The sequence below is a fragment of the Microsporum canis genome, genomic scaffold (genome assembly GCF_000151145.1).
Source record: "Microsporum canis CBS 113480 supercont1.4 genomic scaffold, whole genome shotgun sequence".
Taxonomy (NCBI): domain Eukaryota; kingdom Fungi; phylum Ascomycota; class Eurotiomycetes; order Onygenales; family Arthrodermataceae; genus Microsporum; species Microsporum canis.
Genome location: NW_003299166.1, coordinates 2,499,265 through 2,515,150, shown reverse-complemented (window position 1 = coordinate 2,515,150; position 15,886 = coordinate 2,499,265). Strand labels below are relative to the sequence as shown.

Genomic DNA, 15,886 nt, shown 5'->3' with positions numbered 1-15,886 from the left:
TGCAGCCGGGAAGCAGTAGGAAGAAGAAGGACTTGGGAAAAGAGATTTTTATAAGTCAAGATGAGTCATACGGAAGGTGTCATCATGAAGGGGATATTTCTCTTGAACCATGGTCCATAGTTCGTGTCCTCAAGAGCGCAACCAGCGCTAACTGGAGAAGGTGTGATGACATTGACCTTCAGAATAAATTAAAAAAACAACTTAGGTGCAACCATTAGCGGAATTAAAGGGTTGTACATCTAAGATCGCATGCATCCCTGGTGCCATCGTAGGTATCAAATTGGTGTATAGAGCAACACCGTTATTTGAAGGTGTTTCCCAAGAGGACGAAATGAGGAATATACGCAAGAAAATAGATCACGTGATCTGCTGACCAAGCATCCATCCAATATGTTGATGACTAAGCACCACCATTCAATTTTGATAGGGTAAGATGACTAAGCTGCCAAGCCACTACTCATGCAAGGTTACAAGTATCCAATCAAATGCTCTGAATTCAACCAATCACGTAATTTACAGCAGACCCATCTATATATCTATCTACTTTTTGGAATACAATATAACTTCGCTTCGCTCCGTAAATTATTTTTCCTTGCTGGCCAAACCTATTCCTTCAGCGCTTCGAGTAGACCTGCCTGCCCCTTTTGAGTAGGATTGTCAATAAGATCCTGCATGCTCAATTTATACCCATTTCGCTGATAGTAGCGGGATAACAGCAACGTGGTGACCAGATCGGCGCTACCGGCTCCGCCCCAGAACATGGACTGATCATCAACTGTCTTTTCGTCCTGTGTCTGAGTACCAGCGGCAGGTACGACAAGACTGACATCATCCCAGGCCTGCGAGACTATGGCCAGTGTGAGAGCACTCGGGGTAGACGTTGATGCTGTACCGTTTGTTGAAGCATCATCGACTGGATGGCTGGGATGATCGAAATCGGCCGTGACACTGCCAGCCGGCATTGTCTTATTCAGCGTTTCAGTGATTTCCTGGAGCGGCCGCTCCAGTGCCAATGGCATCGATTCGAGCACCGATTGGAAAAGACGCGCGATTGATTGTGCTCTCTCTTCGGGAATAGTGCGCTGCGAGTACCACACCTGTACCATGAGCTCCTTCATGGACGCCGACGGCGAGACTTGAAGCCACAGATCCGAAGCCTGGCCCACTCCGCCAATACCCTTGATCGTGCAATCGACATCTCCGAATCTGACCCCGGGCTCGAACGTCTGCATCGCTTCATCGTTCTGATACAGCAAAACGCTGCTGAACCGTGTCCACGCTGGCCAATCTGTGCAGGTCTGTATCATGTCACGGACACCGAGATGTTGATGCGGGATGGTGGCCACCGCCTGGGCCTGGATCTGCGCGACCAAGCCGCCCAGGCTAGCTTTGGTGTCGAGTCGAGCTCGGACCGGGATATAATTCATACAAAGACCGAGGACTTGGTCGACGTCGGGGAAGGAGGCGGGGTCTCGATTGGCGTGGCCGCTTCCGAACACGACATCTTGCTTGCCGGTGATGTGCGAGAGCACCAGCGCCCATGCAGCGTGGACGACGTTTGCGCAGGTCCCATGGGATGTCTTGATCATTGGAACCCGTATCAGAATCTCTTCGCTGCAGGGACTACCCGAGGTTGGTCGTCGCCCTTTGGGATGCGGCACAACGTATGCCATCGATGAACCTTTCAATGTCTGAGCCCAGAATTCCCTCGCCGCGGTTTTGTCCAGGGAACGAATATGAGAAACCCAGCTGTGGAAGCTCGGACCAGTTGCAACAGCCTCCTGCCTGTATATTGCCTCCAGATTTTTGAAGATGATGGGGAGTGAGATGGCATCGTAGACCGCGTGGTGGATCTGGAGATGCAGCTTATGGCATCTGTCTCCCCTGGCAAGTAGACGGAATCGGGGCAACCTATCCTCGAGCATCGTCTTCATCCCAACATAGTACCCACTTGTATCTTCGAATTCTTCCTCGTCGGTAGTGACTTGCACGCTTCCTCTTGGTGGAGATTTCAACACCACCTGTTGAAGAGTGGCCCCATGCTGTACGAATATCGTTCTCAAGAGATGATGCTGCCTTAGGACCACCTCACAAGCCTCGGTCATCTGTGCGAGATCGAGACCGGCTGCTCCGAATTCCATGACGAATCTGGGATTGAACCCTTGGCCATCCAACTCTGACACTGCAAGAAGGTCGGCCTGGGTGTCGGTCGCCTCCACCACACTCTCGATCTTTTCCATCTCGAAGCCATGCTGCATGAGGCAACTCCTCAGCTCGCTGCTGACAGCCGTAGCAGAGGAGGGCTTCGGCGGCCGTGGCATAAGACTGGCCCCTGCACGCCCAGTGCTGCCACCAGCAGATGCTACCGGGCGCATTGCCGCAGCGAGATCCGAGAGCACAGGCGTGTTAAATATATCTTCGACTGTCAATGCGAAGCCAGCTCGGCGTGCAGCGTTGACCAATCGCATCGCCCGGAGAGAACTCCCACCGAGACTGAAAAAATCATCCGTCGCCTGGACATCATGCAAAGGCAAAGCAAGAGTTCGGGCCCAAAGTTTGCGGAGCTCCGCCTGGGGGTCCTTGCCGTGTTTGATCTGCGACTCGCCATCGATGACTTGCTGCGGCGTCATCACTTGACTGGAAGCAACCCCAAGCCCAGAATAAGCACTTCGCTGTTCCGGTGAAAGGCTGCCACCTAGCGTGCGGAGTGCTTGCCGGTCGGTTTTGTTGGAGCTCGTAAGCGGTAGTCGGTTCAGGCGGATGAAGTACTGCGGTATCATGTAGGACGGAAGCTTGGAGGTTAGAGCTTGCCTGAGCATCAAGGCCTCTTGCGAAAAGGGTGATAAGAATTGACAGGGTGTCTCTGAAGCTCTGGATTCGTCGTTCGCATTCATGGCAGCAAAGAACATAGCTAGACATGCGTCCTGATCCTGATTATCCGGCCTGATGAGCTCCATCGCAATTTTCCAGCTGGGGTCGGATAGTTGCCGGAGATGATGCTCAATCTCCTCCAATTCGATCCTCTGGCCAGCGAGCTTAATCTGAGTTCCCTTACGGCCGCGCATCGTTACTGACCCGTCCGCCGTTTGCATTACCAGATCTCCTGTTTTGTACCATCGTTGCGACGACAGATCGAGTGATGGGAAGTCGCTGATCCATTTGGGTGGCGGGATGAAGGCTTCTCTAGTCTTCTCGGCGTTCTTCAGATAGCCTTGGGCGACCACAGGCCCCTGAACCAGAAGCTCCCCAAGACACCCGAGGGCCACCAGTCGGTCGTGGTCATTAGGGTCGACAACCCAATATCGACAACCAATCGGGTGCCCAATATTGAGATGATGTTTGCCGGAATCGGGTGACACACGACGAAGTGAGGTGGAGATGGTTGTCTCGCTGAGCCCGTAGCCATTGATCAGACGAATGTTGCTCCAACGGTCCACCATGTGCCGTGGAAGTTGTTCCCCAACGAGGCATAGTGTGTGCAAAGTCGGGATCTCGGCAGGACTCAGTAGGCTTGCTGTTGACGGTGGCAGTATCGCAAAATTGGCACGCGTTCGTTGTATCACGCCGCAAAGGTCATTGAGCCTCTCCGCTTCCTGGGGTATACAGACGCAGCCTCCGGACACCAAGGTCATAAAGACTTCGATCATGACCGCATCGAAGATGAAGTTCGAGAATTGCAAGGTCCTAGTCGCTGCCGACATGCCCGCAAACCCGCGTTGATGGTGCACACTCGTAGCAAAATTGGAGTGCGAAACCACGACGCCCTTAGGAATGCCGGTGCTGCCTGACGTATAGAGGACGAAGCAAGTATCCGACGGTTGAACCGCAACATGCCCAGGGCCGCCGCGGGGAAGATGTTGAATGCTTTCGGCATCCACCACCACAGCATTCTTGACCTGCACCTTGGCGTTGACTTTCTCACGCAAGGTGGTCGAGATGACAACGATAGACGCATCAACTTCGGTCAAGATGGCGTCGAGCCTTTGGGCAGGATGATCCGAGTCCATGCCGACCAGAGCTGCTCCAGCTTTAAGAATTGCCAACATGACGACGATAGCTGCGGCGGACTTCTCGCAGAAATATGGCACAATGGTTCCTGTCTTGACGCCATTCTTTCGAAGCAGAGCAGCCATTCGATCCGAGAGGTCGTCCAGCTGCTCGTGGTTGAGGTTGCAGTCCCAGGCACAAATAGCAGGCGCTGTCGGCGCCGTTTTAGCCACATCTCGCACCTGGTTCTGAATGCAGCATTCCACGGAGCTCGGGCTGTTTGTGTTCCATTCAAGGAGTAGTGACCTCTCATGACTGCTCATGGGATCCAAGTCGGCCAGCGGAGCAGTGCCTTCCAGGACGAGTTGGGTAATAGCATGCTTATATTGGTGCAGCAGGATCTCGATGTCTTCCCCTGAAATAATTCGGTTGTCGAACTGCATTTCGATCGACAACATCCCGTGGCGTTGAACTCTGCAATTCGTAACAAGCCTAGCTCCGTCGAATGAGATCTCAGACAGTCTCGTTTGCATGAGTTCCAGTATCTCTGGCGGCCCTGTTTGCTTGGTGGAGGCAGGATTTGGGTGAACAATCAAGACATTTCTGAACGAGTCGGACGTCGTTCCTAGGCTATCGCTTGCAGACGCTTCACGTTGATTCAATGCTTCTAGGGATGGTGTTGTTGCCTGAACGTCTTCCCGTACGGCTCCAAGAAGCGAGTCGCCGTTATCCAGCGTGGTCAGGTCCACAGCACATGGGACGATGGCTGCAATCGGCCCCGTCGTGCGAGCGATTCCGTCAATCGATTCATCACGGCGACTCACATGGATGCCGAAGCAGGCTTTCCCGTCCCCATTCAGTCTTGAGAGGCACAAAGCCCAGGCAGCAGGCAGAACGGCCATGGTTGTTCCAATATCATTGCCTGTATCAGTCCGTGGCAGTGGAATCGCCAACGATCTTGAGTCAGCAAGATCTGCATCGGGTGCGTCGTGGGGCACGATTGGGAACTGGGATGATGCTTCGTAGGACCATTGGGGCCGAGCCGACAAGATTCTCTGTGCATCGAGCGCGTCCTGACGGTGTGATAAACGACAAATATATGTGCCCAAGGATTGGAACGGGTGTGGCGGTTTGCCATGGTCTTCATAGACTTTGCTGATTGCAGTCATGATAAGCTCGAGGCTCCACGGATCGTAGATGGCCGGATGTAGTGAGAGGACCAGGTAGTTCTTGCCATCTGGCTCATTAACCTCGCCAAATCGACACATTGGCCCACCGTAGCGGATGTGGAAGTTCCTATCCCAAGAAAGATAATCCGAGAGGGAAGTCTCGGAATTCCACGACGGCGTGGTTTTCACAGTGACTTGGAAAGTACTGCCCTGCTTCAAGGACACAAATCGGGTCCGCAGCGAAGGGCTGGACGTTGCCACGATATCGATTGCGTCGCAAAGCCTGGTTGTTGATACATGTTCTGGTACTCGGAAGACGTACTGATCCATGCAACCGCCGCTCTTCCGCTGGACAGAGGCCAGGATCTGATGCTGTTGCGAAGGAGTGCAGGGATATATGTCTTCGATTGAGCTGGTTGGCAGCTCAATCGAAGAAGCTGCTTCGCGATATATGCTTTTTGCAACATCCCGAGCGCAAAAGATGGCGGTCGGTTGGTTGATTGATGACTCGAGCGCCTGGATTGACTGATCTGGGTCACCAAGGATCTTCTTGGCCACGGTTGCAAACAAGCCCCCGGCGTGTTCCGCCAACGACCTGGAAACCCTGGATACATCGTAGTACAGCCTGGCACCGATAGTGTTGTTATCATAACCGACACCCAACAATAGAACATTCTACGGTGCAACGTGTTAGCATGTACGCGGGCACTGGGAATGAACAACAGAACGTACCTCAGTATAGATTTCTTCGGGCTGCACGTGCTGAACCTGGATGCCATCCGGTGCCGCAGGCGTCTCTGGAGCCATACGGACGATTGTCACAGCCGTATCGAAACGTGATGATTGCCCAAGACCGACAGCCTCGTCGAGTTCGGCCATGGCGAAATTGGGAAGCTCCAGAGCATGTACTGAGTCTTCTCTTGCCCGCTGAAGCAATTCCAACAGCGTTGTCCCGGGATCCAGATGGAAACAGCAGGTGATATTCGCCAGGAGCGGGCCCAGCGTCGTTTCATCACCCTCGATGGCTCCAACTGCGGACTGGGCACAACCAAAAGTTATCACGGACCGCGACCCAGTAAGCTCACGGACCACCATTCCCCATGCAACTTGCACCAAGTTTGCCACTGTCACGCCGTGTCGGCCACAGAATGGTTGGAGCAGAGAGAGCTGGTTGATCGATACATCGACGTATGGTGGCAGAGTCTTGTCAAGAAGACTTGACTCGGAGCTGTCCAGAGCGGGGATGGAGCACGGTCGAGCGCCGGACAAGTATGCTTTCCAGTAGTCTCTCGCTTTCAACGAATGATTTTGTACCCAGCTAATATATCGGCTCAAGCTGGGCCCTTTGCGTATGCTACCCAAGTCGGAATAGGCCTGGCGAAGCTGCTCACCAATGAGCTGGATCGATCTGTAATCGTAAAGAGCGTGGCTCACGTAGAAGATAGCGTAAATGACAGAGCTAGACGCTCGGGCGAGATGTAGTTGATGTGGTGGTTGCGCTGCAGCAAACTGCGGTTCTCCCATGGTGTTCCGAATCGCATTCAGTTTGGCCTGCGGATCAACCGTCGTATGAGAAATATGGGGGTCTGTGTTTTTCAGGATGATTTGCTGGAAGGCGCCTACGCTCGATCGAGAGCTCGTAAAGACCGTCCGGAGTATAGGTTGAGCCACACAGACGGCTTTCCAGGCCGCTTCGACCTGGTCAACATCGACATGACCGGTGTCATCTTTGACTGTAATTTTCATGGGCCAATAGTCAAAGTATTGGCGCGCCTGACCTTTCAATTGAGCGAAAAGTATACCCTCTTGTACCGGTGCACAAGGCAACACCAACTCCACATTAGATGGATCAATGCCGATAGACTGGAGCTGCTCCTCTATGCTGTCTCGCTCGTCGTCAGATTGAAGACCGAGCAGGGGAGAGAGTGGGAGTCGTGGTAAGACCACACTTTCGGGCGAATGACTGGAAGAGCTGGGTGTCGAACCACTTTCAGTAACGGCCTTGGCGAGAGGTTGAATCTGTGGAGGAGCCGAGACGGATGTCATGCGAGCAGTAATCCGCTGGACCAAAGTTTTCAAATTAGGGGCAGCAGTAATGTCTTTGAGCGCCATGTCAACGTTCAATTGCCGTCGAATCCAATTCCGAAGCTCCAGGGAGAACAGGCTATCGAGTCCGTAGTCAAGTAAACTCCTGTCGGGCGTAATCTCGTCCCTGTCGATCCTCGTAATCGACGATACCTTGTCGCCCAAGGCCTCTAAAAGTAGCTCCGGAGACGCATTCTGTAGATGACCTTGGAGCTTCTTGCTTTCGTTGGAAGAAGGATCGACACCGCCGGCTCTATTTCGTAGACGCCCTATCACAGACAATGGGCTTATGTGCTCCCACGGCAAGTCGTCGGCCTCCGTCTTCGACGCGAGCGTGCAAGACAGGCTTCTTCCATGGGCATTGAGTCCAGAAGATGGCCCAATGATGGCCCCATGGATCAGAGTGAAAAGTTGATCTTCGTTTATGCTGGCGCCCACGGTGCCTTGCAAGTGTTGGACGATGCCGCGATCGAAGGCAATACCGACACCCTCGACAAGGGGCAGGCTGACGGTAACAGCAGGCAGTCCCAACCGGATTCGGTATTCTGAGAATGCGTCGAGAAACGTCTAAGACTACCGTTAGCCGCGTTCATATGAGCAATTTCACAATAACCTCGTGGCGAGCAGAGTAAACGGGACCGTGATCGACAGCCAACTCGGCTGGCATCCGAGACGTCGAATGCCAGGGCGTCTCACTTGAAGTGTCCCAACCACAACAATACTGTGCTCGGGACGACAAGATGACTTACCGAAGTTCCTCCATAGAGAGACTGCCCAGCTCGGCCACCGACGCCTAACATGGAGCCCAGAGATACGAAGAAATCGAGATCTGGCAAGAGCTCATGTAGATGCCACGCTGCCTCAACCTTGGGCCCCATGGTTCGCTGCCAGTCTTCGAAGGTAGAGTTGGCAAGGATCCTATCCTACAAGATGGTCAGTACTGGGAATGTGGTCCAAAGCATGGTGCTTGCCTTACCCGTAATTCGAGAGCCCCGTGAACCACACCTCGTACTTGTGGAAGATCTGCTAACGCTTCCACGGCGCGAACCATGTCAGGGCGAGAGCTGACGTCACAGGCGAGAGCTCGGATGCAGATATCAGTACCCTCGTATCGTTTCAGCAGATTGGCCACATTTGGGTTAGAATCGCCGCTGCGTCCTAGCAGAGCCACGTTCCGGGCCCCTTTCTTGATCATCCAGGATGCCAATGCGCGACCAATCCCTCCAGTGCCACCGGTGATCAGGTATGTGGCATCTGGATGTAGCAGACCTTCCGAGCTTAGCCTCCGCAGCGAAGGGCGCTCTACCATGACACTTTCATCTTCCACCGTCGCAACAATCTTGCCAATGTTTGTACCGGACTGTAGCTTTCGCAGACCACTTTTGACTTGGGAGATCGAGACGCTGGTCAGGGGACGAACAGGCATGATTTCTTGGCCTTCAAGCATGCGGACGATAGTTGATAACCATTCCTTCACGGCCTTAGGTCGTGCGGCGGCAAACTTCCGTAGATCGATAGCGCTGAAAGTGATGTTTTTGTCGAAATTTCTCATGGGCAGGTACTTGTTCTCGAGAAGGTCCTTTTTGCCAATCTCGACGAATATACCATTTTCGGCAATCAAATCCCAAGTGTCCTGGAGTAGAGGGCCGCTCAGTGAATTAACGGCGAGATCAACCCCGTGCCCATCGGTTGCCTGTAGGATCCTGTGTTTGAAGTCGGAATTCCGACTCGAGAATATGTGAGCGGTCGCGATGCCATAGGTTTTCGCAACGAATTCTCTTTTCTCGGTCGAGCCTGCGGTGGCAAATATCCGGGCGCCGATTTGTTGAGCAATCATGATGCAGGCCTGTCCAACTGCTCCCGACGCGCTATGGATAAGCACAGTTTGGCCTTTGCGGAGACGGCCAATCTCGATGATACTCATAATCGCCGTGCTGAAGGCAATTGGCAAGGAGGCCGCGTCAACCATGGCCAGACCGTCGGGTATTCTATGGGCACGCACGCTGGACATCCGTACGAAGTTGGCCATGCCGCCTTCGTTGACGACGTAGAAGACGCGGTCGCCGACGTGCAGGTCGTTCACGCGGGTTCCAACTTGGGCCACCACGCCTGCGCCCTCAAAACCGAGAGCATGCCATGGCAAGGATCCGAGGACCAGCAGTAGATCTCTGAAGTTGATACCAACTGCCGCAACGCGGACAATGACTTCGTCGGCGCCCAGCTCTGTGCTCAGGATGTCACTGGCGCGGAGATATAACGAATCCGGACTGCCGACCGCGTCCAAAGTCATCTCGATAGCATCCTCGGCGTGGCGGATGTTCTGTTCCCTCATCACTGTTCCGCCCGCTTCGGCTGCAAACACCTCCTTCGCGGTTTCGACAATTCCCAGTCGAGGCACATGAAGTACATCATCCACGAGAACATATTCCTGCTCGCCGTGGATCGTAGAATTTACCTCCTGCATCATATTCTTCACGAGTCGCGCAATCGCTTCAGAGCCACGTGCATTGCAAGGAGCTTCGAGCAGGACGAATCTGCTGGTGCTGATTTCGAGGCGCAGAGAACGCAATATGCCTCTGATTATGGACGCGTCAGGGTGAGACTGGTCTGGCAAAACCCAGAGCAGACTAGGAGTGTGCAGGAGGAGGTTTTTAATGGCGTGGAACATGGCCGATGATAGATCACTCAGCATGCTGTGTTGATGGCTGTCCAGGATGACGCAGATCGAGGTCTGCTTGTCGTGGTGATCCCGGACAAGATGCTTGACGGACGTTGTACAGTCAAGCTTATGGGCCAGATCATTAGAGACCATCTCTGCAAACCCGACGTCTTCTTGGGAAACGCAGTGATAGACAGAGATGTCGACTTTCTCGTTGCAAGTTCTTTCCGTGTCACATCTTGTCGACCACATTGCAGAGTGAAGGTGTTCTGGCCGCCCTGGATAATCATCCACAAAACCCTCCACCCCAGTGAAGCCAGTTGAGCGGAGTAGATCGCTCCACAGCTCCTTGTTGAAGAACGGTCCATCGGACGTCGAGCGGTAGGAGTCCTCCGACAGCCACCATCCTTCAAGTAAGGCGAACGGCAGCACATGGGGCTGTGGAGTTTCAACCACGCCCTCGACAAGGATAAGCTTCCCATGGGGTTTCAGCACCGCTCGCACATACTTCAGAGTCTCGACCATGTCGGGCGTAGCATGGAGCACGTTGCTGGCTAGCACGACATCGTATGACTCTGCAGCAAATCCTTGTGAAAGAGGATTCTGGCTGATATCCAATTTACTGTAACTCAGCTGCCCGGACCATTGAGACAGTTTCGTCCGGGCGTTGTCGAAGAATGAGGCGCTGATGTCGGTGAAAGTATACTGATAGGAAGACAGCAGTCCTTCTGTTGCCCTTTGAATACCCTCAAGGACAGGTAGCGTGGCACTTGCCGTCCCTCCACCAATCTCCAAGATCCTGAGATCGGGATTACATGCTGCCAATAGTGCGATATAATTTGCTGCCGCTTGATTTAAGCGAGAGGTTGAGTATTGTTCATAGGCACGCTGGAGTAAGCCATCCTCAAGCATGATACTCATCGGAAGCTGTTCCCCCCTGATGATCTGGGGGAGCTGTGCGCCGACTGCACAAACCATCTTCCCGGTGTCAGACGATGACGAGACCTTGGCCAATAATGCTGCAGCATCGGTGGTTGCATGTTGTGATGCCTTGATAGCCCTTCTGGCCCAGGCGAGGAACTTGGCGTAATGTACAGGCACATTCGATGTGTCGTCGTCCGTAATCTCCTGGAACATGCGGGACAGGAAATGTACAGCAGCACGGTCCAAATCATGCCGCTTGCTCAGTTCATCTTGGGTCGCCGGATTACCCTGAACCATCTCGGAGAGGGCGCGTGTGTCCATGAGATTCGTGTACGGCACATGCTTGAAGGTATAGCTCTCCGGCAATTGCAAACCAATTGCATTCCCTCGCTCAATGCCTTGCAGCCTGAGGGGGCCAATCTCGGCGACAGGCTTCGGAGGCAAAGAATCTGTCGACATCTCAAACAAAACGAGCCGCACCTGCGCCTCTGACTTCTCGGGACGACCCACGAGCGTGGAAACAACCTTGAATTCCCGCCCGGCATCCGCAGCGATACGGTTTGATATTCGGAACTGAAGGCAGAATGAAGGCACCATAGTAGGCCCCGGTCTGTCACTCCCCAACATGGGGCCGAAAGCGTGACAGATGCTGTCTAGCAGAGGTGGATCCACGGTCACCGGGGACGCTTCTGGGTGCGCATGAGGGTCGGGGTCTAGGCGGCCTAATACCAAGGTCGAAACGGTGGCAGCTGAGTCTCGCCAAAGACCAGTCATGAGCCGGAAGGATGGGCCGTAAACGACTCCCCGATTCGCTTTCAATGCAGCGTACTCACCTTGCGCATCAAGCTCCTGAAGTGTCTTGCGATTGAGTATCTGCAGCGCAGATTGGACGTGTGGGCTTTCGGCGAGGGATTCGTGGCTATGATCTGCCTCAATCAGACCATATGCATGTTGCGTCCATTGGTGGGAGTTGGACCAGGACAGAATGTCGACGAACCAGGCTGTGGGCGAAACAGTTGCTGAGCCCGTTGGGGCAGGACGAAGTTTGGTGGTCAAGTCGACGCGTTCGTCCTCCTCAATCACCAGGCTAGCTTTAACATGAAACTCTTTGATGAGCACGGCCGGTGCCACGTCGGTGGTAAGCGACCTCAAGGCCTCAATGGCTAAAGATACGAAACCAGTGAAGGGAAAAAGGACATCGCCATTGATGAAATGGTCCCGAATCCAGGGCAGGTCGTCCAGGGTGAAGACGTTTCTAAAGACATGTTCATTTCCTTCGCTGTAGGGACTCCTTGAACCGAGGAGGCGTTGGTATGGGCCCCCTTGGTGAAGCCAATTGGTCGCCATTCGAGTCTGTAGGATGTATCGGTCGGCCTTATTCCATGCGTAGGCCGGGAGATCGTCGATGATTTGCACCCCAGATGATCTGGTCTCGTTGACAGCGGCGAGGTTGATGTCCAATCCTCCCTCAAACAAAGAGGCGGCCAATTTCAGTAGTGACGTCGTGGCTACCATGGTACGCATGAGCGTAGGGACATACTTCACGTGCTCCGCTTGATTCTGACCACCGCTGGCGATCCATTCCAATGTTTGTTTTGTAGCACTTTGGAGTGCTGGATGTGGACCAATCTCAATCCTTTGAATTCAATCAGCACTGTTGGTCCTTGTAGATCCAGTCGGTATGTTGTCGACTTACATGATATCCGGTCCCTGGCCGTTTCCATCAATACTCCCACGGCTCGAGTATAGTGTCTCCACAGCTTGCAGGTACTGCACTGGTTGGACTAGGTTCTTGACCCAATACGATGCAAGAGTTGGATCAGCAGTCTCTCCCGTTCTTGTGACTGACGATATGAATCGTGGCGTCGTCGGTTGCTGGTCGGTTGGTTTTGATTTGGCAGAGCAGTGCGGCGTGATAGATGCCAGATATGAATCTGCCGCTCTTTCCATGTGGCGCGAATGATAAGCTACTGTAACTTTTAGCCTCCGCACGAAAAGCCCCTGCTGCTCTGCCTGTTGGTGAACACGCTGGATGGTATCCACATCTCCGGATATTGTCACACTGTTAGGACTGTTGACCGCTGCAACAACTGCATAGCCTTTGGAACCTTGCAACAGCTTCCGTGCTTCCTGGGCACTCGTCCCGACGGCCAACATGGCTCCGTCTACACCTTGATCAGCAGCAATCTCCTTGGCAGCGATGCCCCGGAAATAGGCAATCGCAATTGCAGCTTCGAATGAAACAAGGCCAGCAGTGAAGGCTGCTGCAATCTCCCCGCTGGAATGCCCGAGGACAGCTGCAGGAAATATGCCCCATGACTTAAGCAGAATAACAAGGGCAAGCTGTATTGCAGTACATGCCGGTTGACTGATTTCGGGATCATCGATCCGGGACTCGAGCTTGTCCCTATTGAGTTCTTCGCTCAGGGACCACGTAGCTCCCAGAGTCACAAGAAGCTGTTCGGCCGCCTGAATTGCTTCCGCGAATTGCTCGTATTTCTGTAGACCGGCGCCCATTCGGAAGGTTTGTGCACCTTGTCCGGTGAAAATAAATGCAACTACAGGGTCTTCCGTCTTCCCTGGTCTGGTACTTTTGGCCACCGACTGCAGCTGATCCTTCAACAATCTTGTAGACTCTGCCACCAAGGCGACACGGTGAGCGAAATGCGTTCTTCGCTGCCCAAGAGTATAGGCAAGGTTTTTAGCAAATCCAGCCGACGTTGGTTTCCCTGCCAAGTAGTCTGCAAAGGAAGATTGGTATGCCTCAAGACTATTCCGAGATTGCGCAGAGAAGACATATAAATGCTCCGCCACGCCGTTGTTGGCATGACCACTAGGCGTCATCATGTTGTTGAAACCTGCCAGTGTGTCAACATGAGTTTCGATCATCTTCTTTAGCCGAACGCCTTTGATACCAGGGTAGACATCGTTACCGTTCACTGCACCCTCGATGCCGTTCGTTCTAATGCCGTTTCCGTTGGTCATCACGCGATGCTCCTCGGAGAGCTCCCTTGACCCCTGTTCGAGCAGGATCGCTGCATTGCTTCCACCGAAGCCTGACTCTTATTAGCGGTAATCATAAGGTACTCAAGAAGGTCCTTTTTGGGAATAGTAAACTCACCAAAATTGGTAACACAGACTCTCTTCCGTGCCCCAGACGGCCAGGGCATCGAATTAGCCAATACCTGACCCAGTTATTCACGATCCCCCAAACATCGGACTTTAGACGCTTCCATTGCCTTACCTTTAATCGATCATGACCCTCGATTTCGGGGTTCATCTCCAAAAAGTCAGCATTAGGCAGCATGATCCCGCGCTCCAGCATCATGATGCATTTGATGATTGAGATCAAACCGCTAGCACCTTCGAGATGGCTGCACGCACAATATCAGCGTCCAAGCAGCAGACTGAAGAAAAGTAGGCAATCCGGGGGAAACTGACCCGAAATTTGACTTCACCGCCCCGATATATACGGGATTGGAGGGCGATCTGTGACGTCCGACTACTGATGCAATAGCACCGGCATCGATTGGATCCCTAGCCAGTCAGCATCGTGTATTCGGCGAGACACCGAAGGCCACTCCAAAGAAAGCTCACCCAACAGGGGTTCCAGTACCATGGGCCTGTGTCGAGGATTAGCTTGCTGTTCAACCCTTTGTGAACATCGGCACAAATATCTTTGATATCTTGATTCTTACCTCCACAAATGCAGTCTCATCGGGATCCATTCCAACATCGCGATGTAAATTGAACAGAAGCTCTTCTTGACTACTACGGGAAGGCATCGAAATACCTTGTGTAGCTCCTGAATGGTTGCAGACGGTATTACGAATGATGGCTTGGATCGAATCACCACAAGCGAGCGCGTCTGAAAGTCGCTTGATGATCAAACAGGCAGCCCCCTCGCCTTTTCCGAAGCCAGACGCCCTACTATCAAAGGCAAAACTCCTACCTTCCGGTGAAGTTGCACTACATGGAAGGTCAGTCTATAACGGGCCTCTTCTGCAATTAGCGGGCTCGCGACGAGCAGAATGATTGGGACACTCAGACTCGGGTGCCCAGACGTTCGACACCTCGGATGCAATCCAGTCTAGTTGCTGATCACGGACATCGTGTCCCATGTATTCTGCTTACCGCGAGCGAGGATAGATGAAAATGAACATACCCCAGCTGATCAAGCCCTGTCCACCCAAACGGGCCGATGAGTAGCTTCGAGCCTCCGACAAAGGCCGCAGAACAGTCTCCAGCCAGAATACTTTGACACGCGAGATGCAGTGCGTAGGTACTGGAAGAGCAGGCCGCGTCTACAGCAACGCTTGGTCCAGTGAGACCAAAGAAATGAGACAAGCGGTTGGCGAACATGGATTGCGAAGATCCAAAAGCGGCGTACTTTGATGAGTTCATCAAGTCCTTTGCGATCGCAATGGCGTGGTCTGGATCGGTACCAGATGCAAAAACTCCCGTGTTGGAGCCCAGGAGATCCGAAAGTGGAATACCAGCGCTCTCTGCAGCCTCAAAGGCACATTCAAGTAGGCACCGCTGCTGGGGATCCATGAACTTTGCTTCCTCGGCACTGATCTTGAAGAAAGATGGATCGAAAGCGTACGGATCGTCTGGCAGAAAGTGACCCCCCTTGGACGAGATGAAGCCCGCTTTCTCCGCGTTTGGATGATAATAGGCATCATGGTTGAATCGGTTAGAGGGTACCGGCGACCATGCGAGTTTTCCTTGCTCCAAAAACTCCCAAAGACCCTTCCGACCAACATCGGGTGCCCGATAAGCATAGCCAACGATAGCTAGAGGCTGTCGCTGCGACATGAAGTCTTCTGCCTGGTGGTGCTGCGCTACCTTGGGAAGCGTGATTGTGGCTATGACGGTCGAACGTTAGCAGTCCGACTCTTGACGTAGGTATAAGCAAGAATGGCAGGACGAAGTAGTGTTGCACTACTTCTTGTGTATTCAAGTATGAGCCTCCCTAAGACTGTTTTCCGGCTTGTTCACCGCTTTATCTAGGGTAGATACTCTTATTAGCTGCTAACGTATATTAGCGTACTCCGTACTC

General features: G+C 53.2%; 1 protein-coding gene across 1 annotated transcript; it reads right to left on the bottom strand.

Moving 5' to 3' along the window:
- Positions 1-605: 605 nt before the first annotated feature.
- Positions 606-15,642, bottom strand: MCYG_04907 (polyketide synthase; the record flags this gene model as incomplete). The annotated part of the gene is made up of 11 exons (XM_002847124.1): positions 606-5,831; positions 5,889-7,808; positions 7,991-8,164; positions 8,218-12,460; positions 12,521-13,880; positions 13,946-14,009; positions 14,069-14,198; positions 14,266-14,361; positions 14,422-14,447; positions 14,523-14,793; positions 14,990-15,642. 11 exons carry the CDS (start codon positions 15,640-15,642, stop codon positions 606-608), a joined length of 14,163 nt encoding a protein of 4,720 aa, XP_002847170.1.
- Between the last annotated feature and the right edge of the window lie 244 nt (positions 15,643-15,886).